This window comes from Mus musculus, chromosome 10, assembly GCF_000001635.26.
Source record: "Mus musculus strain C57BL/6J chromosome 10, GRCm38.p6 C57BL/6J".
In the NCBI taxonomy this organism is placed as follows: domain Eukaryota; kingdom Metazoa; phylum Chordata; class Mammalia; order Rodentia; family Muridae; genus Mus; species Mus musculus.
The window spans coordinates 86,944,888-86,968,899 of NC_000076.6; the positions used below are offsets into that span (position 1 = coordinate 86,944,888).

The 24,012-nt window shown below is 43.5% G+C and overlaps 1 protein-coding gene across 8 annotated transcripts in view; it reads right to left on the minus strand.

The window, feature by feature from the left end:
* The window catches only part of Stab2 (stabilin 2), a 166,845-nt gene that overhangs the window by 103,694 nt on the left and 39,139 nt on the right, over positions 1–24,012 (minus strand). For all 8 annotated transcript variants that reach the window (XR_003948628.1, XR_003948624.1, XR_003948626.1 and 5 more), the window contains exons 9-19: positions 22,733–22,866; positions 15,297–15,430; positions 13,472–13,554; positions 12,912–13,061; positions 10,135–10,275; positions 9,529–9,585; positions 9,259–9,384; positions 5,386–5,439; positions 5,000–5,080; positions 2,253–2,405; positions 1,323–1,385 (exon numbers count right to left, since the gene is read on the minus strand). Coding sequence is in view for 4 of the 8 variants with exons in the window: in NM_138673.3 (NP_619614.1) it covers positions 1,323–1,385; positions 2,253–2,405; positions 5,000–5,080; positions 5,386–5,439; positions 9,259–9,384; positions 9,529–9,585; positions 10,135–10,275; positions 12,912–13,061; positions 13,472–13,554; positions 15,297–15,430; positions 22,733–22,866 (1,176 nt within the window). In the remaining 4 variants the exon portion in view is untranslated. The remainder of the gene's footprint in view (positions 1–1,322; positions 1,386–2,252; positions 2,406–4,999; positions 5,081–5,385; positions 5,440–9,258; positions 9,385–9,528; positions 9,586–10,134; positions 10,276–12,911; positions 13,062–13,471; positions 13,555–15,296; positions 15,431–22,732; positions 22,867–24,012) is intronic.

Consider the following 24,012-nt stretch of genomic DNA (forward strand, 5'->3'; position numbering starts at 1 on the left):
GGTTCATACTTTCCCAATGGACTTGTGGGAAATTGCTTCATTAAACACAACAAACATGGGAGCACTTACACCTACTTAAGTTTAATATCCTGCTTTATTAAGTATTTCCTACTAGGAGTGCATTAAAGACCTTGTCTCATTCCATAATGATCTAGTCTAGTACTGAAAGAATCTTCTGTTTTAGAAAGTCTTTCTTAAAAGGCAGAAATTTCTGTCATCATCTGCTTTTTCCAATAGAGTACTTGGTGTGTAATTACAGGTCGCTGTATAATTGTACACATTTATACATATATATATATATATATATATATATATATATATATGAACTTTTCAAGGCAAAATCCAAACCAATAAGGTATCTTATTTATTTGGCCCACAATCAAGTAATGTGTCTAAGAGATGATCAAACTTCAATCAACACATGAAGAATTCAATTAAACATATAACATTTCAAATAGTTTCAGAGTTATTTCCTGACATTTATTTATTTTTTTATTCGTGTGTATATGTGTCTGTATGTGGGTACCTATGGAGTCCAGAGGGAGGGTATTGGATGCTGTGGAGCTGGGGTTACAGAGGGTTGTGAGCCACCTGACATAGGTGTTGGGCCTGAACTCAGGACCTCTGGAATGGCAGTTAGTGTTCTTAACCACCGAGCCATTTCTCCTGCCCTTATTTGGATTCTTTTTGGAAACTAATAAATAATAAACATGTTTATGGGAATACAGTGTAATATTACACATTTCCAAGCAAAATGACTAATTCAAGCTAATCAATGCATTATTGCCTCATCTACTTATTATTGCTTTGTGGGGAGAACATTTAAAATCTAGTCTTAGTATTTTTTTTTTAATTACACAGGGCATTAGACACTCGTATACAGTTAGGATACTGTGTCAAACCTAGGACTTATTTTTCTGGCCTAGCTGAAAGTGTGTAGCCTTTTCTTTTCCTGTGTACTCCTCTAGTATTATGCTTGGTAAGAACAAATACTAGCACTGGACTTTATTTAGGAGGGAGAAGTAGAGAAGAAGCAGTTGGGAGGCTGTTTGCTCTTGGCTATTATGAATTTTATTTACACTAACCCCTTTGTTAACCACAGAGAAAGAAAATTAGGATAAAGAGGTTAAGAGACTGAACCAGAGTCAGCTAGAGATCAAACACAGATTGGTGGGGTCTCTTCCTCCCACCCCTGCTGTGGCCAGGGGTAGGCCAGGAGCCATACATTAGCCTAGGTTTAAAGAAGGAAACAGGCAGAAAAGATGAGAGAGGACAGAGTGGGATAGCTCAGGATGCTCATAAAATAGCCTTATCACACTCACCGTGGGCTCCGAGTTAGTAGGACATTTGCTCCAGTTTTTCATGAAACACCTCACGCAAGTGCCCTGAAGGGAAGATGGCAGTCAACAGAGGCATCCTGTGCTCTCACAGAGACAGCCTTCAGGGAGATGGCCCTGGGGCATAGGCATCCCTCCTGGTGAAGATGGCTCCTCTAGACTCTCCCCAAGGGGAAAACCCTGCTCAGGTTTTGCCTCTGTGACTGGGTCGACTGAAGAGCAGTCTCCCCAAGTGCATGTCCCCCCAGACCTTAGGATGTGACTTTGTTTGGAAATAGTCTACAGATATAATTAGGCTAGGGCGTTCCTACACCCAGTGGCTATGGTCCTTACAAATGCGGGAGAAGACACGTGGGGAACAGAGCCACGAGAGGGGAGAGCACACTGTGTGGCTGTGAGGTGAGGTGTGAGCAGGGCTTCAGGGAACTGCTGGATGACTGGGAGTTAGTGAAGTGGCACATGTTCATGTCTCAAGCTACTTAGGAGGCAGAGGCAGGAGGATCTCTGAAGTACACAAATGTGAAGCCATCTTAGAGCACATGGAGAGCCCCTATTAAAATAATTAATAATGATGATGATTATAATGATAATTAAAAAACCCTAGGATTTTCGGGACTCCAAGGACAGGGTGGCCTTATTGACACTCTGAGTTTAGATTTCCTATGTGATAGGATAAATGAGTGACATCTATGGCCATTTGTTATGGCCACAACCAAGAGCCCTGCTCACCTGCAGGCCATCTCCAGTAGAAATCTCACCAGAACCTTGGCTCAGGGCTGATGGGACCACATGCCTCCTCCTGGACATGCGCTCTTAAGGTGTGGATTTAGCATTCTCAGAACTGAGCACAGGATGCTGCCAATGGCTGCGCCCCCACCGCCCCTCCCATTTCCCGACTTTTCTAAGTTCCTTTACCAGTTTCATCTCTCTCTTTGTTTCATTGCATCGGTGGGGAAGGATCGGGAGGATGGAGGGAGGAATGAGAACTCCGGTCAGTGTGTAAATTCGGCCGTTTTTGGCAGCGACCTCGGTTTCATCCACGGCCACGTTGTTTGCCAGAATCTGCCCCTGAAAGAAAAAGCATTTGCGTCGTCCATTCTGGCAGCGGGGTGGGGGTGGGGGGCAGGGCAGAGCCATCCCCAGGCAGATGCTTGTAGTTACAGCATCTCTAAACCGCTCAATGCAACTTGATCTCTCCTTACAGGGAAGGTTGCTTTTAGGCAGTTTTCTGTCAGGAAATGATTGTGTCTGTGAACTGAATCCCTTCCTGGGCAAGGGTGTCTGTCCCTGCACATGCTGGGACAGAGGCTGTCCACTTCCACACCAAACAGCACTTGCTTATTTTACCACCTAGTTCTCAAAGGAGGATCCATTTAGCCAATACATTACTGACCTCAGATTAACTCTGTTTAAGGCCCCTTGGATATGTCAGTAAGCAAAAGGCAGATTGTTGCTTAGCAGCTAGCAGAGGGAGCAAAGTCTGAATGAAGTCACCAAGATTTGTGAACTCTGCTTTCCCCACACGTGCTCCTCCTGCAGATCAGTGGCAATGCTATCCTTGTTGCTCAAGCCAAAAGCCTGAGTCACACTTGGCTTTCTCAGTCCTCAGCACCCATCAAATATATTAGCAAATCTGGGTGTGGTTGTGCATGCATTTAATCCCAGGAGGCTGAGACAGCGGGATCTCTGTGAGTTTAAAGCTAGCCTGATCTACATAATGAGTTCCAGGACAGCCAGGGCTACATAATGAGACCCTGTCTCTTCTCAACACACACACACACACACACACACACACACACACACACGCATGTGTGTGCACACACACAGAGCATGTTTTGTTGGGCTTATCTTCAAAAATCTATTCATAATTTAATCACTTCTTACCATGTTCCTGGCCATCATCGTGCAGGACACAGTAATTATTTATTTTCTTTGTGTGTGCACATAGGCATATGGAAGCCAGAGGCCAACTGAGGTACTATCTATCTATCTATCTATCTATCTATCTATCTATCTATCCATATCTCTCTGTCTCTCTCTCCCTCCCTCCCTCCATTCATTTAGATATGGTCTCCTACTAGCCTGGCACTTATCAAGTAGCAAAGACAGATTGACTAATGAACCCAAGGGATCCATCTATCTCTCTACCTCCCCAGGACTGGGTGTGAAGTGTGTGACACCACAGATGTGGTTGTTGATGTGGATTCTGGGATAGAACTCAGGTCATCACAATTGAGTGACAAGCACTTTACCAACTGAGCTATCTCCTAGCCCCAACTGCCATTTTTACTGGCTCACTGTAATCAAGTCTCTTGTCTCCCAAATGGTGTATCTTATCAGCTCATTCTTCCACAATTTTCCGGTTGGAGTTAGAGCTGTATCCTCACCCTGTCTTCCTAGTGCAGATGGGACTCTGCTCATCTCTACCCCTTGGGTGTGTTACTGCTTCCCATCTCCTCTTCCTGCTACTGCCTCTGCTCTGGCCACACTGTCTTCTTGTTCCTCAAACAGCTCAGCACATTCCTCACTGCACACATTTTTGTTGGGGTGTGTGTGTTGCTGTTTCTCTCTCTAGAAACTTTTGTCCCCAGTGCTGAGACCTCTGCTTTCTTCAAATCTTTGTTCAGATGTTTTCTTCTTTGTGAGAGCTTTGTGGAACTTTATCTAAAAATGCTAGTCCCCTTAAAGCAGAAGGTTGGCTAAGAGTTGGAGGAAGAATTCCAAAGATCAGGGAAGGGGGACTGAGAGTGGCCATGGGAGATCCAGAGCAGGACAAACCATGGATGGTTTTCTTTCATATACAGAATCTAGTTTGAGTATATGCATACATATATGTGCATATATGGCATGAAGACAGATGGGGAGGAAGGGACTATGGGGGCATTGTAGCAGGAAGCAGGGCGAGATATGCACAAGGTCCAGTGATGTACACAGCAAGGCATATATAGACATGAAAACGTTATAATAACCCATTATTTTCAATGCTAACTAAAACAACAATAAATGGGTGGGAAGTTCCACTATGACTTCCTATTTTCACTTCCTGCTTGGCCTTTCCCCCTCATTGCTTCCTAGGATAAATTTTCCCCTTAGCATCTTTATTGGCTACTTCCTACCATGCAACCAGAGACTTTTGTCTGTTTGCACTTTTGCTCTGTGTCCTTCCAGACATAGGACAGTGCCTGGTAGGTATTGGTACTCAGCAGACGTCTGCTGAAGGAATGAGGTCATCATTGTCATCATCGTTGTCATCATCAATAGTGGACAGATACCAGGAGACAATTCTCTCTGTTCCTAGACGTGAGCTTCTTTGAGTTTCTTAAGTAAACCATGCACCCTCGGGGGTTCTCACATACACTCCTTCCACTCTCTTACTCAAATGGATGAGCTCATTCTAGTCACCCCTCAAGTCACTGGTCAGCCAGCCTAGCCTGCTTAGAAAACTCTAGGACAATGAGAGACCTTGTCTCAAAAGGGAGGAGGCCTCTGGAATGACACCTGAGGTAGTCCTCTGGCCTCCACGTGTACACACGTGTACCTCCATACACAGGAGCATTCCTACAGATGTTACCTAACAAGAAAAGGTTTCAGATCTGTGAGTGTGGATGCATTATCATAGTGAACATGCAGGAGTCAGCACCAGCCGTGGGCTTCTCACTTACTTTGCTGCTTATGTTAAATGTGATGATCTGGTTGGCCATGCTTCGGATGTGAAGTGTGGAAACCAGAGTAGCCACTTCCAGCTGCAATGGGAAGAAACCAGGGAGTCATCTGCAGCAACGCACAGAGTCCCCATTTCTCACAGTCTGTGCTGCAAGAAAAGTCCTTAACTACTGACGAAATAACGGCAGTTTTGATGTTAGGAGCATTTGTGGCTTTGAGAGGTTCTTTGATAACAATATCAAAGATAACAGTTACAGACTGAAGGTCTGCTCAGAGCTAATAAGTGCCACAAATAATTCTCTAGTCCCAATATATTGTAATTCAAGACTAGGACCTAGTATGTTAAAAGCCAGGATAAAGTAGTATGAGGAAGAATAGGGCCAACCTGGGTAAATGCAACAATGTGGTATCTGACGAGTTCCAGAAGTTTCCGAGAGCCCTGCAAAGGAACGGATATACTATGTTAATCAAGGCAGAAAACTCTGCAAGCTATTTTTTTTTGAGAACCTTTCACATGAATGATTTTGGGTATTAATCATAAAAGACAACGACCCAACCTCTTTATCGGGAAATTGAAGATAAGAAAAATTCCATGCGCAAATAGCTGACACTTATCAAATCTCTTGGCTGTTCTAAAACCATAGCATGTGCATTTTGTATAAACCCCAGTATTCCTGTGAGTAGAGACCATCATTAGCCCATTCCATGTGTGATAACAGTGAGCAACGCACCCAAGTCACCCATCTTCCTCAGTATACAAACCCATGCTCTCAGCCACTCTGCTCAACCATCCCTGTGCATGTCTCAGGTTACATTTGGGGATGTCTACAACTTGATTCTCATTTGCTCCATAAGTCAACATTTGCTGGGCAGGCCACATACTCATATTTTAGGACTCCTCATCTATTGGGGCCCTGAACAGCCAGTCCCTCAAAAGAAGTCACTCTTCTTCAGAGAATATTACCTGAGTCTCTTCTCGCTTCAGATCACTGAAGTGGGGAGAACAATCACTAAAGTAAACCGTAATAGCACAACTCCACCATGACCTCAGCTAGGACCCTGGAGCTCTCAGGGACAGCCCTAGCCATGTGTCCTGGGGGTGGGGAGGAAAGGCACTACAGCAAAGAGGCGCATATGGCCACATGGCCACAGGGCCCAGGGAAGAAGGTGGTGGCAATGGTGTTTTCCACAACAATGATTCAGGTAGATATAAGAATCGTAGGTTTATAGCACAGCTTGGACATTGATATGGTCAAGAGCTTTCAGAACTTTCTTGCCCTTTCTCTCCCCAATTCCTGTGGTTAGTGTTGATGGTTCACTTCACTGAATCTTGAATCACTGGGGAGATGGGAGATGGATCTAAGGGCATGCCTGTCGAGGAGTGTCTTGATTAGTTCGATACTGTGAGAAGCCCCATCCTTACTGTGAACGGGAGCACTCCCTGGTTGTGGGGTGCTGGGAGCACCCCCTGGGAGTACTCCCTGGTCATGGGTCCTGGAAGCACTCCCTGGGAACACTCCCTGGTTGTAGAGTCCTGGGAGCACCCCTGGGAGCACTCCCTGGGAACATTCCCTGGTCGTGGGGTCCCTCCATGGTCATGACATGGAGAAAGCGAGACAGGCACAAGCATGCATTCCTCTATTGTTCCCTTCCTCTGACTGTGGATGTTACACGCCCTGCTTCTTCAGACTTCCTGTGCCTCAACTCCTCTGCCATGATGACCTGTGAATTACAGTTAGCTCTTTCTCCCTTTAGCTGCTTCTGTGAGAGCATTTTATCATAGGAGTGGGTAAAGAAACAAAGACCCCCCCTCTACTGTTTTATGTAAAGAAAATATTCCAAAATCCTTTGTTGCCCAAGAGGGTGTTCTCTACTGATGTGTTAATATGACCTTGAACTTTGTGAATTTGGTTCCTTTTGTTTCAGTTTTCTTCAAAAGGAATTGTAGAGCTTACGAGGCACGCCTTTATAGTCCATCACTTTCTCTTTTGTCTACTTCAGTGACAGAGCTGTACATGAATGAGAGTTGCCATCAATAGCCATGGGATGGTTTCTGGACTGAAACTGGGGTTCAGAGAGCAAAGGACTCCATTAAGGAAACATACATTCCAGAGTCAAAGCTTGAAATGAGGCTTCTAAGGAAACCAGCTTCTCCACGGGCACTTTCTGTCTTCCCTCAAGGCTCCTCCCTGGAGACAGCAGAAGTATGAAGAGAGAGCAATACCCTATCATCTGAGATATTTTAGCCCCGGAAGACCCTAGCTGTGAGGCAGGGGTGGAAATGATTATTCCATTCTGCACTAGAAATCACATCAGCAAACCAGTTTCTGCCTCAGAACAAAGAACCCAGGCTTTGGATTCTTTGTAGGCAGAAAAATTTGATCTTTGGATAAAATGAAAATCTGAGGTCCAGGAGTTGTGTTGGTGCTGACTGGCCAGTTTCTAGATACAAACTGCCCCACAGGAGTGATAAGAGGCTGTTGGTCTGCATAGTCTGGCTGGGTGAGATCCACATGCTTGCGTGAGAGCCAGAAGGAACCTGTCTCCAGGGAGAAGGAGCTTTCCGAACAAAGGCAGAAAGTAGAGGGCTTAATTTTTCTTTATTATAATTTCACTTATTTTAGCTTTAGTGCAACCTATTAAGTAGCTGAAAACTGCTTTATTATCATAAAAGGTAACAATATTGGGGGGCATATAATCTAGGATTTTAATAATTTCCCAGAAGATCACCTTAAACTGAATATGAGTTCTAAAGAGAAGTAAAACTGCTTTTCAACATCAGCAAGTTTTCAGGAAATTCAAGTGTGAACTATATTTTTAAAGAAACATCCTCCTTAAGATCCCAGATCTGGCTTGTTCACTGGAAACCCCTAGAAAGTCTCATTTGCTGAAAATTTGTTGGCAATATGAGACATACCAACCATCTAATTTTTTTAGAAAAGATTTTTTTTATTTGTATTTCATATGTATGAGTTTGTTTTGCCTGCATGTGTGCAGTACTCATAGAGACCAGAAGAGGGCATGAGATCCCCTGGAACTGGAGTTACTGTTAGTCGTCTCTGTGTGGGCACTGGGAAGTAAACTTGGGTTCTCTGCAAGAGCTGTGTGTGTGTGTGTGTGTGTGTGTGTGTGTGTGTGTGTGTGTCTGTGTGTGTGTGTGTGTGTGTGTGTGTGTGTCTGTGTGTGTCTGTGTGTGTCTGTGTGTGTCTGTGTGTGTCTGTGTGTCTTTCTGTCTCTGTATGTGTTTCCCCCTTTAGCATTTTCAGAATGCAAATGTCTCTGTTGGTATCTGAAAGTATTCTAGCAAGGGCTATAGCCACGAGTCTACAAGCCAACAAGGTAGCACGTTTCAGGGTCACCATAGCAGCATGGCTGAGACTGCCTGTGTTAGAGTGGGTGTGTGTCTGCAGGTCTGCTGATTAATCTCACTGCAGTGCCACTGGTCACAGCTCTTGGTATCAGGCTCCAGAGCGTGCTTGCTTGACAAGCTCCACAGGTGATTCCTGACCACACTGGAGCCTTGGAATCACTGCTTTTAAAGAACTGGGCCGTCCCCACCTCCCACATTTGTGTTGTCAGTAGCCTCGCCCCACTTCTGAGAGGGCAGCAGAGCTTCTAGAAAGTCAGAGGACAAATCTGTAACCATCAGACTGTCCCACTGTTTATCTTAATGAAAACATTTTCTAGAGCTAGCTAGTTATTTCTTCATATTTTGACTTTTAGGTCGGAGAGAAGAAATACCTAAGATGATTTCTGTCATTTTAACCTTGATCTTGATATAAAGGAGTCCATGATCTATTCTCCAGGAGGAGCTATGACAGCTCTGTAGAACTAAGGTAGAGAAGAAAAGGATCATTGAAGAGAGAAGAGAAATCAAAAGAAAAGAGAGGCTGGAGTATCTCACAATGACATTTGGTTCTTTGAAAGTTTAGTCTAGGCCTGGCCCTAAGTGACCTAATGACGGTATTATTCTCTGGGTGACTTTACAGTTGTAAGGAGTTTAAAATATCTATCTGTCTGTCTGTCTGTCTATCCATCTATCATCTGTCTATCTATCTACCCATCCATTTATCTACTATCTATCTATCCATCCATTTATCTACTATCTATCTATCTATCTATCTATCTATCTATCTATCTATCTATCTATCTATCTATTGTCTGTCTATCTATTTATTTTAGTACAGAGAAATGTGAGAATGGACAGAGGCTGAGACAGTGATGCTGATGCAGTCCATTGGTAAGTGGGATACTCTACCTCTGGAGACAGGAGGTAATCGAGGACACCAGCCGTCATATTACTCAATGCTTCATTACTTGGAACAAAAATGGTGTATGGCTCATCAATACCACCCTTCTCCAGGGCTTGTCCAACATTGGTTTTCTGCATTTGGGAAAATAAATGTTATATTCTTCTTCATTGAATGTAATATTTGAAGCAGTTGTCAGAAAACATTTAAAGTTGGCCTCTTTGCTGATTTTGCAAAGGCCTTAACCACATTCTTCTGGAAAGTTTGAGAGTTCTTACCTCTAGCAAAGATCTGAACTTGCCATATCTTGGTTGTAGCATTGTCATAATGGTTTGCTGAAAAGAGATTTTGCTCAAAAGTCAGTAAAAAATTAGTTTGGAAAATATGAACCTTAATGTTAAGAGACACGGCTGAGTTAAGATGAAAGTGTGAGTCTGCATGATCGATCAACCTACTGCTAGGCAGTATGCAACTGTTTTGATTTGACCAGTCATCCAAATCTGTGCATTCTACAGCAGTCTCTGGCCAAACCAGGCAGATCAGAAAGAAGAAATTCATTACGACTAAGACTGCCTTCCACAAAGCACAAGGAATGAATTGCTGTGACAACATGGAATCAGGCAGAATTGTCTGATATGGCTATAGGTGACATTTATATAAAAAAATCCATAAAAACTTTTCCCACCCCAGCATGCCTTCCTTTCTCTCTGCAGAAATACCCAGAAATCTACTAAAATCGACAATTCATCCCGTCTTCTCTTAGCTTGAGACCCTCCTTGGAAAATGAAGGCTAAATTCTAGCAAACACTTTCATATTGGATGTGACTCTCTGGGCAGCAGAGAGTGGACATGGATTGACCTCACTTGTATTTGACTTGTCTCACCTGGGGGTTGCTCTCAAGTGTGGGCTCTATCTTGTCCATCGCTCTGTCGAGGATATGCACAAGCCCATTTGAAGCAACTATGTTCCCCTGGATAATTTGCACTATTTTGCTTCCATAAAGTTTGAGCTTTAGTTGATTGTCCTAAAGAAAGAAAAGTAAATAAATAAAATAGATAAGGTGTTCTAGAAAGAACAAGTCTGGGATTAGAAGTCAGAAGGCCTGTGGCTGTGTGACTTTGGATAAACCACGTGATCTTACATGAAGATGAAGGTGTTGGCTTGGCCCATCTTGCATGGTTTCCACTAAGTTCAAATGAGATAGTATGTGACATCATTGACGAGTACCACATGATCATTTATGTCTATCACATGACCACTGATGAGCATCACAAGACCACTGAGGAGCATCATATGATCACTGATGACTGTCACATGACCACTTGATGAGTATCACATGACCAATGATAAGTATCACATGATCACATGCAAAATTTGGCCAAGTCCGTGTAGGCTCTCCTGAAATAAGCTGCAAGCTCCATTAGGGTGTAACAATTCAATTGATTATAAATACATCTCTCACTTTAATATAGTGGTTTTCAATCTGTGGGTCATGACACCTTTGGCGGTTGAATTATCCTTTCATGGGGGTCACATATCAGCTATCCTTTATGGGGCAATTGGAACTGAGTCACCAGACAGAAAAACTGATAAGATTGAGCAGATTAAGGAACCTGATCATTCTCATAATTGAGAACAGTAGGGGTTTGAATCTGCTCTCGACCAGATTCCTGTCCTGGACCATGACATCCCACTAATAGAACCATGACAACTCTCTATGCTAATGAGGTATCTAGATGGGCCTGCCTGGAGAGTTTAGCCAATAAGCTTTCCTTCCTGGACATTCCTTCCTACCAAAAGTATTTAATCCCTGCTGATCTACCCTGAGTAAGGTATATGCACCTTTTTCACCATGAATAAACAGTTTGGACAACCAAGGACATATCCTTCCTCAAGGACCATAGTTGGGGAAAGCCTTTGTTACCCAGCCGAGCCACCTAAGTCTATGGCAGAAGGCACCTCCCAGGTCCTGACACTCGCCCTGAGCTAAGCTGGATTCCCCCCTGCTCCATGGCTCATCACCGGCCTTTAGTCCTCCCCCCTTCTTCTCCCCTCCTCTTCTCAACTTCCATGACTCCCAGCGGTGTCTGGGTGCCCAGGAGTTAGAGAACCACAGCCTTGGCCCCAGCCTCTGTCTCCTCTGAGCAGCAGCGAGGTGAGACACAGACCCACAGTCCTGTATATCAGACATTTTAATTACAAGTCATAATAGTAGAAAACTACAGTTATGAAGTAGCAATAAAATAATTTTATGGTTGGTCACCACAACATGAGGAACTATGTTAAAAGGTCCCAGCAATAGGAAGGTTGAGAACCACTGGTTTAATGTATTGCACGAAGACAGTGCACAATACACACATTTGTTGAATGTATAACTGGGAGTAACTCTCATGAGAGCTTTCCTCTCAGGCAACTCTTAAGCATTACAGATAACAAATCTGAATGAATACATGGGTATATACACATACACATGGCTGTGTCATATCTACTGCTCTGCCAAAATCTATTGTCCATTCTTACACACACAGCATAGCAGGTTTTTGCCAGTCAGATCCATACCTGAACCCTGGTTCAGATATTTTCTATGTGACCTTTCCACTGTCCCATAGGGAAAACAAGGATTCTAATAAGACGTCCTTCCTGAGTTGTTATACATAACACAACTCCTGTGCTTAGCATGGAAAGAATACCCAGGAGACTGCCAGCTATTGATATTAAGTGAAATGCAACAGACAGCTTAAGATACAACCCATGGATGCACACCTCTTAATCACATACTCCCAGCTTAATAGAAACACAAAAAGAGTTTGTGAAGGGAAGTGAGGTAGTCTGATTTTTTAAAAAATGCTGTAAGAATGAAGAGGGAAGATGGATCAATGCCGCAACCCAAACCAAACACACTCTATTCATTTCCTTTTGTAAGAGGAATGCTCAGGGCTTGGGACCAGGACTTCCCGGATGTAGGCTCACAACACTTTATCTTCATGGTGGTGACAAAACAACCTGCCTCCATTTTAGGCTTAAAAGCCATCTTATAGTAAAGACAAGTTAGGTTCATTCCTGTTTGTGATTAAACCTCTGTTTCTCAAGGATTGGGCTATGACCCATCAGTAACCTTAACTACAAATGGTTCTATACTGCCTGTTCTAGGAAACAATAACCATGTCTTTGTTTCAAAAGGTTATTATGACCACCTCTTGTTATGGCCATCTTGTTGTGACTACCTTGTTGTGGCCATCTTGCAACCATGTCTCTGTGTCAGGAGATTGTCATGATCAACTTGTTATGCTTGCATTCTGCTTTTGTAACCCTACCTACTTGCCTGCCAGATTTGAAACCTACCTACTCCGGAGCTGTAAAACCCCTTATCTTACTCATGTCCAATGCTGATCTCTTGAACCCTGCCTTTAGGGAGAGACAGTCCACATAAAGCTTGTTTTAACTAATTGCTTACTTTAACTAATTTGGCCATGATGATTTCGGTCAGTGGTCTTTCTGCAGATTAACAGTGGCAGCTAAGTGATGGTTGCCTTGAAAGCTAACTCAGGCCAGATCCAAATCAAACACTACAGTCCCCTTCCGTGATAGTTCACCCAAGCCCCTCTAGTCCAGGTATTGCCCTGGTGTTGCTACTGGAGTGAGATTCGGAGACATTCTGACCTTATCCTTGTTGATGATTTCCCCTGACTTTCCCGTCAAGGTATAGAAGGTGTCCAAGTTATACATCTGCTCCGTGCTCATTTGCCCAGCAATGATGTGGAGCTTCACAAAGTACCGAGCAGCCTCTTTGTCCATTAAGAGCTCCTTTACCTAAGAAAAGAGAGCCAGCTGGAGGATGTCTGAGGAAAATGAGCATTATAATACATATGAGGCTTCAAAAGCCTATGCCAGACCCAGTCAATGTCAGTCTCTCTCTCTCTCTCTCTCTCTCTCTCTCTCTCTCTCTCTCTCTCTCTCTCTCTCTCTCTCCTGCCTGTGGGTCAGAATGAAAGCTCTTAGCTACTACTCTATCATCATGCCTTGCCTGCCTGTCACCATGCTCCCTGCCATGACGGTCACTATAAACTGTCTTTGCTGTATCTCTTCATAGCAATAGAGCAGTAACTAGGACACTCATCATCCTTATCTTGAGGATCATAGAGGTTTCTCACTTTAAATAAGATACTGCCTACTAAGACTTTTATATCAGCCCCTCAGATGGGGTTATTTTAAATACTCACATCAACCCCTTTTAGTCCCTTGTCTGAGGGCAGCAGCACGGTGAAGGGTCCCAGGTTGCTCAGTGGCCAGGCATAAGTTCTGTCTTAAGAGTCCAAACACACCAAGAAAGAAAATGTCACGTGGGTCCAAGGTACATGGGAAGTGAGACTGTTCCGTGTATCTTATGTCAAGTTGAGTCCCTCCGCGCCTTCTCTTCTCATTGCTCTGTGGTGTCCTTGGTAAGCTGATGCTCTAAGAGCTTCACGTACTCCCAGAATGCTCTAGGAGTTCCCAGGAGACTTAGTTGTGGCGAAATGGCAGGGTGTGATGATGTGCTTTGACAGTCCTACCCTCCCTGATCATGTGCCCGGCTTGCTGAGCTGTGTCCTCTCCATGTGTAGGGATGTGTATCACCTCCAAGGGCAGCTCAGACGAACCCACATTAGATTTACTGTTCTGTTTGTGCCCTCTTGAAAAGCAGACTATTTACATTTCAAATGCTATCCCAAAAGTCCCCTATATCCTCCACCCCCACCCTGCTCCCGTACCCACTCACTCCTACTTCTTGGCCCTGGCGTTCCCCTGTACTGGGGCATATAAAGTTTGCTAGACCAAGGGGCCCCTCTTCCCAGTGATGAAATGTAAATGAAGAAAATATCTAGTAAAAAAAATAAAAAACACCCCCCAAAATCAATTAGTAACGTATAATGGGACCTACAAAACAAACAAACAAACAAAAAACAAAAAACAGACTATTTGAACAAAAGACCTCACATTTGCATTCTACCCTGGGCCTTGCAAGTCTTCTAGGCGATCATTTTCCATCACCCAGGGGATGCTGGGTCATGAGAATAGGCTCTGTGCTCTCACACAGGAGCAATATGCATGGGGAAGGTGCAAGGTAAGCAGAACTCTGTCTAGAAAAATGCTTGTATGTGTAGTCTGTTTTTCAAAGGACACTGCACCTCTTTCGTTTCCATTGAATGTCCGGAGAGTTCTTATCTGAAGGTAGAGTTGCTCTAAGATTGTCCTTAAGCCCAAGTCATGTCCCCAGTGCTTTATTCTCTCTAGGAGGCCTTGTAAAGGCCCATGGACTATCTCCCAGAAGGCACAGTGAAAAATTATCTGGAGAACACAGCACTGCTTTGCAAGGACAGACTTCTTCACTGTGTCCCTTCTGGGAAATGATTTTAGCTTACTTGGCCAATGCTGATATTTTAAGGTTTCCGTTTGGTCATGTCTGTATACAAATTCATGTTTGGTTGAGGTCTTACCCGGAGTTCTCTGATCGACTATATTTTGTCCTCAGGGGGATGTGGGGTAATAGTTTGTAGGAGGCATTTGTAAACGCATGAGTATGTTGTGTTATTACACTGCCTAGGGCTCACAGAGGATCTGACACTACTACGGGTTAATTAGTAGCTTCCAACTAAGGCTACACACAAGCAAGATTGGTCTAGAATTGAGATGACACCTTCCCTGTTGAACATGGACACTACTGTGATTCTCCTTTCTTAGTTGTTCTTTAGTGATTCTCCATTCTCAGCTAACATTTATTCATCCTTGAAAAACCCAGGATGTCAAGGAAATAAGGGATAGTTTTTTACATCAGTGGTTGTCTATCTTATCGCTAGTCTGTTAATCTATGGCAATGTCATGACCTGTCCTCCACTTCTAAATCTGCCTGGCAAGCAGCTGTCTCCACCTCCCCATCACTCCAGCATGGCCTGTCCCCACTAGGACTAGTCCCAATGCACCAGCCTTGTCTGTCCCTTTCTGCCTACTTGTATCTAGCAGATGCCCTGGGCTGAAAGAGGGCTGCCCTCAAGGACGACATGTACATACCCAGGATTGAGATGAAGGAAGTCAGCTGTCCTTGCCACATTCCTCTGGGTTCAGTATTTAATTCTCTGAGTCTCTGCATGATGTTTCCATAGCAGTTCAGGCCATCACCCACATAACCTTTCTGGCAAGTGCATCTGTAGAGAGGGTGAAATCAGATTCTCAAGGCCTTGGAGCTATCAAGAGTTGAGAGTACATAGCCCAACGCTTCATTTCACAGATGAGGAGAACAATATAATGAACAGGATTGGAGAGGCCGGGAGAACCACAGACTCAGTGAGCAGTCAAGTGTAGAACCTGGCTTAGGGTTGCCTTTCCAGAATGTGCTTAGATAATATAATGTGCACACTTATTAACACTAGGCAGCTTTGCATGTTCTTTGTAGAAGTAATTTCCAAAGTGTGGTCCAGAAAGCATCCACATCAGAATCACTCACGACATGTTTGCTACAAATGTCGACTCAAGGGCCTCAAGGACAGAATAAGCTACCCATGGTTAAGCATGATTGCCAACTTGATTGGCTGTAGAGTCACTTTGGAGACGAATCTATGGGCACGACTGTGAGATTATCTACATTAGGTTGATTGAGGAGAGGAAACCCATTTCAACTGTGGGTGGCACCATTCATGCGACTAGGATTATGTTTTGAACAAAAAAGAGAAGGGACAGGCCATAAACAAGCGCTCTTCACTCTCTCTCTTCTTCCAGGGCACAAGGATTCATCACTCTGCTCCTGCGCACAAGCATTCAACACTCTCTGTTTCCTGTACATAAGCGTTCATCAGTCTCTGCTCCTGCGCACAAGCATTCAGCACTCTCTGTTTCCTGTACATAAGCGTTCATCAGTCTCTGCTTCCTGTGCACAAGCGTTCATCACTTTCTGTACTTCCTGTACATAAGCGTTCATCAGTCTCTGCTTCCTGTGCACAAGCGTTCATCACTTTCTCTGTTTCCTGTACATAAGCGTTCAGTTCATCAGTCTCTACTTCCTGTGCACAAGCGTTCAGCACTTTCTCTGTTTCCTGTACATAAGCATTCATCAGTCTCTGCTTCCTGTGCACAAGCATTCAGCACTTTCTCCTCTTCCTGTGCACAAGTGTTCATCACCTTGCTTCCTGTGCACAAGCATTCATCACTCTCTGCTTCCCGAGAACACGTGTTCATCACCCTACTTCTTGCACACAAGCGTTTTTTTTTTCTCTTTCCTGACTGCAGCTGCAGCTGCCTCAGGCTCCTGGGCTGTGGCTTCCCCACCATGATGGGCGATGCTTTCAAACTATGTGCACAAGTAAACCCCTTTCTTAAGCTGCCTTTGTAAGAATATGTTGTCACCACAGTGGAAAAATTAGCTAACACGTTACAAAGGCAGCCTGCAGGCCATCCACATAAAATAAGTGCCCCCTGCTCTCTCCCTTCCTAGCCGAGGTTTCTTCTTCCCCAGGAAAGCCTCCTCAGAGCCCATTTCCATGCTGGGTCAGCTCTCATTGCATGCACTATCACTGTACTGTGGCCCCTCTTTGTAACGTTTTCCTGCTTGGTCTGGTTATGTGATAAATATTCACTTCCCTCTCCAGTGAGAGGAAAGGCTTTGAGTGTCTTTGTTCTCTGTGCTCACTCCAGAATGCAGAACAGGGCCAGGTGTTTAGGACACTCATAGTCAACAGTCACACAATAAATAGGAATCGAGTCAAATACTTATATTCCAGAAGTCAGACAAATGATATAAATTTAATGCAGTCATTCAGAGGTAAAGATGTGCGAGCCTCGGCTGGCAAATGTCTAGTGTGTTGATTGACAGCACTTGGCAACCTCAGTGTTTTATCATCGTATCTTGGCTAATTTCAAACTACTTGTTAACATGCTGTCAACAAGTCTGGGAAATCGCTGGAAATTTAGCACTCAGCTCTGAATCTGGGGGTGCTGGAGGCTGCCTGTCCCTGTTTTCAGAGTTGACAGCTGAAACTGTGAAAGTGTGAAGGAAGGTGATGTTAACTAGGATCCGGAGACAACGGAGAAATGAAACACGGGGAAGGGGAGGAACCTTCCAAGGAGGAGAGCTGAGGGAGCTGCAGGGTACTGTTCAGTTCTCAGCACAGCACAGAAGTGATGTGTTTCAGGCTGTATCCCAGAGAGTAACTGTACTCTCATGCACTCAGCTGTGTATATAGGATAAACCTCTGAGAGCCCTGTGCCTGGACCACAGCACGGATCCTTTAGATCTCTCTTCTCTTCTCTTCTCTTCTCTTCTCTTCTCTTCTCTTCTCTTCTCTTCTCTTCTCTTCTCTTCTCTTCTCTTCTCTTCTCTTCTTTCTTTCTTTCTTTCTTTCTTTCTTTCTTTCTTCCTTCCTTCCTTCCTTTCTTTCTTCCTTTCTTTCTTTCTCTCTCTTTCTTTTCTCTCTCTCTCTTTCTCTCTTTCTTTCTTTCTTTCTTTCTTTCTTTCTTTCTTTCTTTCTTTCTTTCTTTCTCTCTTTCTCTCTTTCTTTCTTTTTTCTGCCATTTTTGTTCTGTTCTCCAGTCTAGCCTTCACTGAGCCTCAAAGGGATTTCCTCCGAAGAGAGAATCCTGTTAGCAGCATGTTCCAACCCTCCTGATCCCTTTCCCTTACAGAGTAATATGTAAGACTTGGGTACCTGCTGCCTGCCACAAACCCCAGAAGCATTAAACTGATATATGTTTTAAATAGGATCTCGCTATGTAGTCCAGGCTAGCCTCCAATTCTCAATCCTCCTGCCTCAGCTTTCCAAATCCATACCATTGTGCAATACCTCCCTATGCTTCCTTTTAAAAGGCATTAATGGTCGGTTTTCCTCTGACTGTTTTTCCTATTGGCAGTTTTCTGGTCGTTAAGTATGGCACCGATTAATTAAGGCGTGGGAGCTTACTGAGGATTGGAGCTCTTGGAGGTGATGCAGTCCTCCCTGTGGAGATTCAAAGTCTCAGTGCAAACCACACAGGCCTCACCAGGACTCCATGTGGAACTCTTGTCAGCTACTGAAGATCCTTCTCTCGCCAAGTCCTTATGAGGCCAACGGTCTGTCTCATGTGAAGTGAGAATCCCGTTTTAACGGCCTCAGCGTCGAGGAATGTAGGAGACATAAATATTTTTAATTTTTCCTTTAAACCTCAGGCCAAAGTCCAAGTCGTTCTGGGGACTGTTTTCTGACTTGAATATTCTCAGTTTTCTGTGGCGCATTCAGAACCTCTTTGGTGCATAGGGTTGTTGTTATTTTTTTAATGTTTTATTTTGTTTTTATGGAGTATAAACATCTCTTAAGGCTTTGAAAGCACACATAGCCATTTGCACTTTGTGTTATTGGTTGACATTGGTGACTGTGGATGCTGTGTGGGCTGAGCTAGTGTAGGTTTCCAGGAGACGTACACCACGAGCTTCCTTCATTTCTTCCTTTCCTTCACTGATTCATGTGTTGCTCCAAGCTCTCATTCATCCCATTGGTTCAGCCAGTGACACATGTTTACAGGAAAGGTGAATAGGATGTAGTTTTGTTCTAGTTGGACATAGAAATCAGTAGCAATTGTAATAACTAGAATTTATTGATAACTCATAGGCCAGGCATTAGTCACTGTGATATCTATTTTAACATAACAACTATAGGATGCGATCTATACTTAGCTTTATTAAATTGCTTTTAAGTGTCTAGTTTTTAAAAAAGATTTATTTAATTATTTATTTATTTTATGTATATGAGTACATTATAGCTATATAGATGGTTGTGAGCCATCATGTGGTTTCTGGGAATTGAATTCAGGACCTCTTTGGCCTGAAGATTTATTTATTATTATATCTAAATACACTGTAGTTGTCTTCAGACACAGCAGAAGAGGGCGTCAGATCCCATTACAGATGGTTGTGAGCCACCACATGGTTGCTGGGATTTGAACTCAGGATCTCTGGAAGAGCAGTCAGTGCTCTTAACCACTGAGCCATCTCTCTAGCTCAACTGTCTAAAGTGTGTGTGTGTGTGTGTGTGTGTGTGTGTGTGTGTGTGTGTGTGTGTGTACAGGGAAATGTCTGATGAGGCCAGAGGTGTCAGATGTCCTGGAGCTGGAGTTATGAGTAGTTGTGAGCTGTTGGACATGTATGCTGGGAACTGCACTTGGGTCCTCTGCAAGAACAGCATGTGCTTGCTGATCCATCTCTCCAGCCACTCCATTTTACGTATTATTTTACATATGAGAGGTTACATAGCTCAGTGAAGATCACACAGCCTGGAGGTGCTCATCACAGAGCTGGTCCATGAGGACTAGAGAAGTGTATAAGGAGCTCCGGAGAAAGATTGTAGTGGAGGATTGGTGGTGTTGCCCCTGGGGGAGGAGACACCAGACTGGCATCAGAGGATCTCTGTGTGTGTCCAACTCAGATGAAGCAGGTGTACCATTCAGTTGGAGGATGTTCCAAGTGGAAGAGAAGGCAGGAGGCATGCAGTTGAGAACATCATGGCACAGAGCAGTGCTCTAGACTGATAGGTTGTCCTTACATTCTTATGTTGAAATCCTAATCTCTAGAGTGCTATGCTAGGAACTGGGGACATAGGTTATAAGGTAGAGCCTCACCAATGGGATTAACACTTTGGAAAGGGACCTCAGAGCACATGCTAGCCCTGTTTCTACTGTATGAGGATGCAATGAACAAGAAGGCCCTGACCCTTGATCCAGAATGTCTCTTACATTCACTACTGTTGGTTATACTCTTGTGTGTTCAGAATGGGAACTTAATGTTTTCACTCTGCCTTTTCAGTCCGGCTCATCCTGGCTCGGCTTCTTTTCAGACAAGATCAATTATGTAAGAGAAAGTTTTTCTCCTCTATTGCTCCTCACTTCCTACCCGTCCTGAGCAATAAAATGGAAAGTGATAGCCATCACAAGAATGACACCATTTGTTCTTTTTTTAGTAATAATAAAAATAAAGTTGAGAGTAAAAATATGTAGTCAGCTCTTCACAGGGAGGTGATCTTATGCTCTCTTGTCAGGTGAGGAGATTGTGTTTAGAGTTCAAGCTTTCCCCATGTCACCCTAGTGGGTGAGTGGTTAAACTCATGTTTGAGTCCCTTCTTCCCAATTGGGTGGCCTTCTCTGACTAATAGTATTGGTTTAAGATTCTGAAGAAATTTCCCTTTTGAGACTTAAGCTTAATGAATCCTTTAATTCTGGTCGACTATTGTACATTGCCAAAGGCCAATGACTTCAACTTTTATTAGTCTCACCTGGCCAGACTTTCTATCTAGCCTCTTTTAAGTGAAGATTATTTGTGTGGTGGTTTGAATATGCTTGGCCCAGGAAGTGCCACTATTTGGAGGTGTGCCTTGTTGGAGTAGGTGTGGCCTTGTTGGAGGAAGTGTGTCTCAGTGGGAATGGGCTTTAAGAACCTTGTCCTAGCTGCCTGGAAGCCAGTCTTCTCCTGTTTGCCTTTGGAACAAGATGTCCCAGCTCCTCCTGTACCATGCCTACCTGGAAGCTGACATGTTCCTACCTTGATGATGATGGACTGAATCTCTGAACCTGTAAGCAACCCCAACTAAATATTATCCTTCCTTATAAGAGTTGCTTTGGTCATGGTGTTCCTTCACAGCTGTAAACCCTAACTGAGGCAACTGTTTTCCTGTGGAGGAGGAGAAAGGGAAGGTCTATACATGGCATACATAGTCCTAAAACTTGTTGTTAGTTCTATGAAACACCCTAGATACAAGTTTGGAAAAAGAATTCACTGTTATGTTATTTTGCTTTCATCTTTATATCTTTCTGAACATGAAGGAGAGAGATTATGTAAGGAGAGCTACTCAGACTTCCTAGTGGAGTGGTAAAATGAATGGAATGTGATGTTTTATTTATCTCTCTACTTCCTTAGACTCCAAGGAAGAGGTGTATATACATTCACATGTGTTTTTTGGGCATGTATACCTCAGCTCACAGTTGTGGTTAGTTGGTGTGTGTTCTTTCTGTGTAAGGTTCTGTCCAAGGGAAGATGAAGGTAACTTCATTTGGTCCTCATGACAGCTGTGATAGGAGGTACAATTCTCCCCACTTTATGGCTTAAGAACCATTAATTCATGGGAGTTAAGTGGTGGAGTTATGATGAAGCACAGGGATCCTAATACCCAAGCCTGGCATTCCATCCACATCTAGGATACTTATCTACAGGGAGTGTGAGGATTCTCAAATTCAGCTGGGGAAAAGATCTGCACACTGAAGACCCAGTTATGAAGGAATAAGCCCAAACTTATTCTGTATCATTCATAGGCTTCTGAAGTGGCTGGCCTCAGGAAGCAAAAAACTGTTTTACGGTTCAATGTAATCATGATTTGCTCACAAAGGAGACAGGAGTCCTTCACAAAGTCTGATAACCTTGGGAACTAAGTGGTGCAGAGGTGGTCTGAGAGTTGAAGGATGTAGTTTCTAGCTTCTGTTCTATCCCTGGTGAAAACACTGCACTCCTGCTCAGAGTTTGCACAGAAACATTTCCTCATGTCATTGTCACTGCAGCTGTATGGAGCAGACATCATTTTACTGTGTGCACAGACAGGTAGTGCCCCCTTTCGAAGGGTCTGCTTAGAGCTCTTGATTTAACCAACCAATCAACTAACAAACTGACTAACAAACCACCTAATCAACCAACAGACCACAACCAACCAACTAACCAACCAACCAACCAACCACAACCAACCAAACCAACCAACCAACCAATCAATCACAACCAACCACAACCAACCAACCAACCAACCAACCAACCACAACCATTTACAACCAACCAACCACAACCAACCACAACCAACCACCCAACCAACCAACCTTTGTTCCCCAGCTTCTCTCCTTTCTTTGAGACAGGATCTCATTAAGTCACTCAGATCACCTTGGAACATTCTATATAGACAAGGTTTTCACTTAAACTCACAGAGATCTGCTTGCCTCTGACTACCAAGTGCTGGGATTAAAGGTGTGGATTACATGTTCAGTGTAACCTCCAGTCTTTAAACTCTACTCACAATTCTCTTCCTACAGTGTGAGTTACCCCCGCCTTGGGAATTTGCACACAAATGTTTTTCCTCATGGTAAACCTCTTCTGAAACTTAGTGTCCATGGAATACATCTCACGCTTAGTTACTTTTCCAAATCTTATTCTGTATAAATCATAAGCACTGACCATGAATGTTCCTTTTTGGTTCTGTTCATTTAAGCTCTAGTATCAGGCTAAGCCAGTGCTCAGAGTATTCTCATAGTCATCAGGAAGGAAATACCTACTGCCTTACTCATCGATTAAACAGATCTATGAAGCAATTACTGTTCTCCTTGCTGCTGCTGTCTGGAATGGAGTAGATACAGGGCTGATTGGGAAATGCTTTCTCTCCTTCAAGGAACTTACCATGTTGACTGGTTCACACTTTCATCATCTGGGAAACATCTAGTAAGACCGAGAGAAGACTTACTGGGTTTGGCCTGGTGAGACTGTGCTGCAGTTCGCATTCTTATGACATGGGTTTTTTGATTCACAGATGTCCGTCATACTGCACCCCACTCCAGGTACAAAATTTCGGTAATGTTCTTTACACTCGCAGTGAGACTTTTAGAGATGGAGAGAGAAAACCAAATTGGACCCGAATTAGTCTCATCAGCTGCTATTCTTTAATCCATATGTATATTCTCCACAAAAACTAACACTAGCAAGACCAAATGTGGGCTTACACAAAGCACTTGTCAAAGTTTCTAGAGATTGAAATGTTGGTTGTATATCTTGCCTATTTGAAAGCTTATATACCTTGTATGTAAAATTTGGATGTTTGGGTTTTTTTATGAATCTTAACCCCACACATATTTCCCCTTAGATGACTTATAGGTCAATAGAGGCTGGCATGCAGACAGCAGGCAGTACTCCTCTAGAATATGGTTTTCAGTGGAGGAAGAGCTTTGGACAATTTCTAGAGAAACTTTGCACTGTTGGAAGAAGAGAATGGAGATGCTAGAGGTCAGCTATCCTGAGATCCACCCAAGCCAGCAAAGAATGATGCAATACAAAATGAGCACAGCACCAAGATGCAATGTCCTGCTTCTCTGTAAAAAGCTGAGGCTTCCCACAACTTCAAAGTCTTAAAGAGTGCTTTAAGTCTTGTTTCCAAGTTCTGACATTCATGGTCTAACATGGATCTTCCCACAAAGGCTTGCTTACTAAGAAATTGATTTTTAGTCCCTTAAATTTTTATGCAAACCTGGCTCATAAACTGATATGGAGAATATTGTATGATACCTTTACTCCTCAGAGGGGAGATATAGCAGATTCTCTGCAGAATCGAAAACCTTCCAACCAGGGGAACCCTGAGGGCTTGGACTACTCATGACCTTTTTCTTCATCCTGGGCAGCAATGCCTTATATGGACATGATGTGTAGTCATGGCCACAGTCAGCATCCATTAAATACTGGATAGACAAAAGTCTGACAGGGGACAGGAGACACGGCACCTTTAACTCATCTCCTCAATAAAGTTCTCCAGGCCAGGACAACCTTTTGTCAGTTAAGGTTATAACATAATTCAATGTCTCACCCATGATACCCTCAGTCCCTACAGCTTGTTGCTGTTGACTTTTGCTCAGTTCCCATCCTTTTGGGCTTCTAGAGTCCCCTTAATCTAAAAAGACATTATCGAGAACAGAGAATTGAAGGTGGATTGCATTCATATGAGTTTGGTTGAACTAATCTAGTCTAATTTTGTAT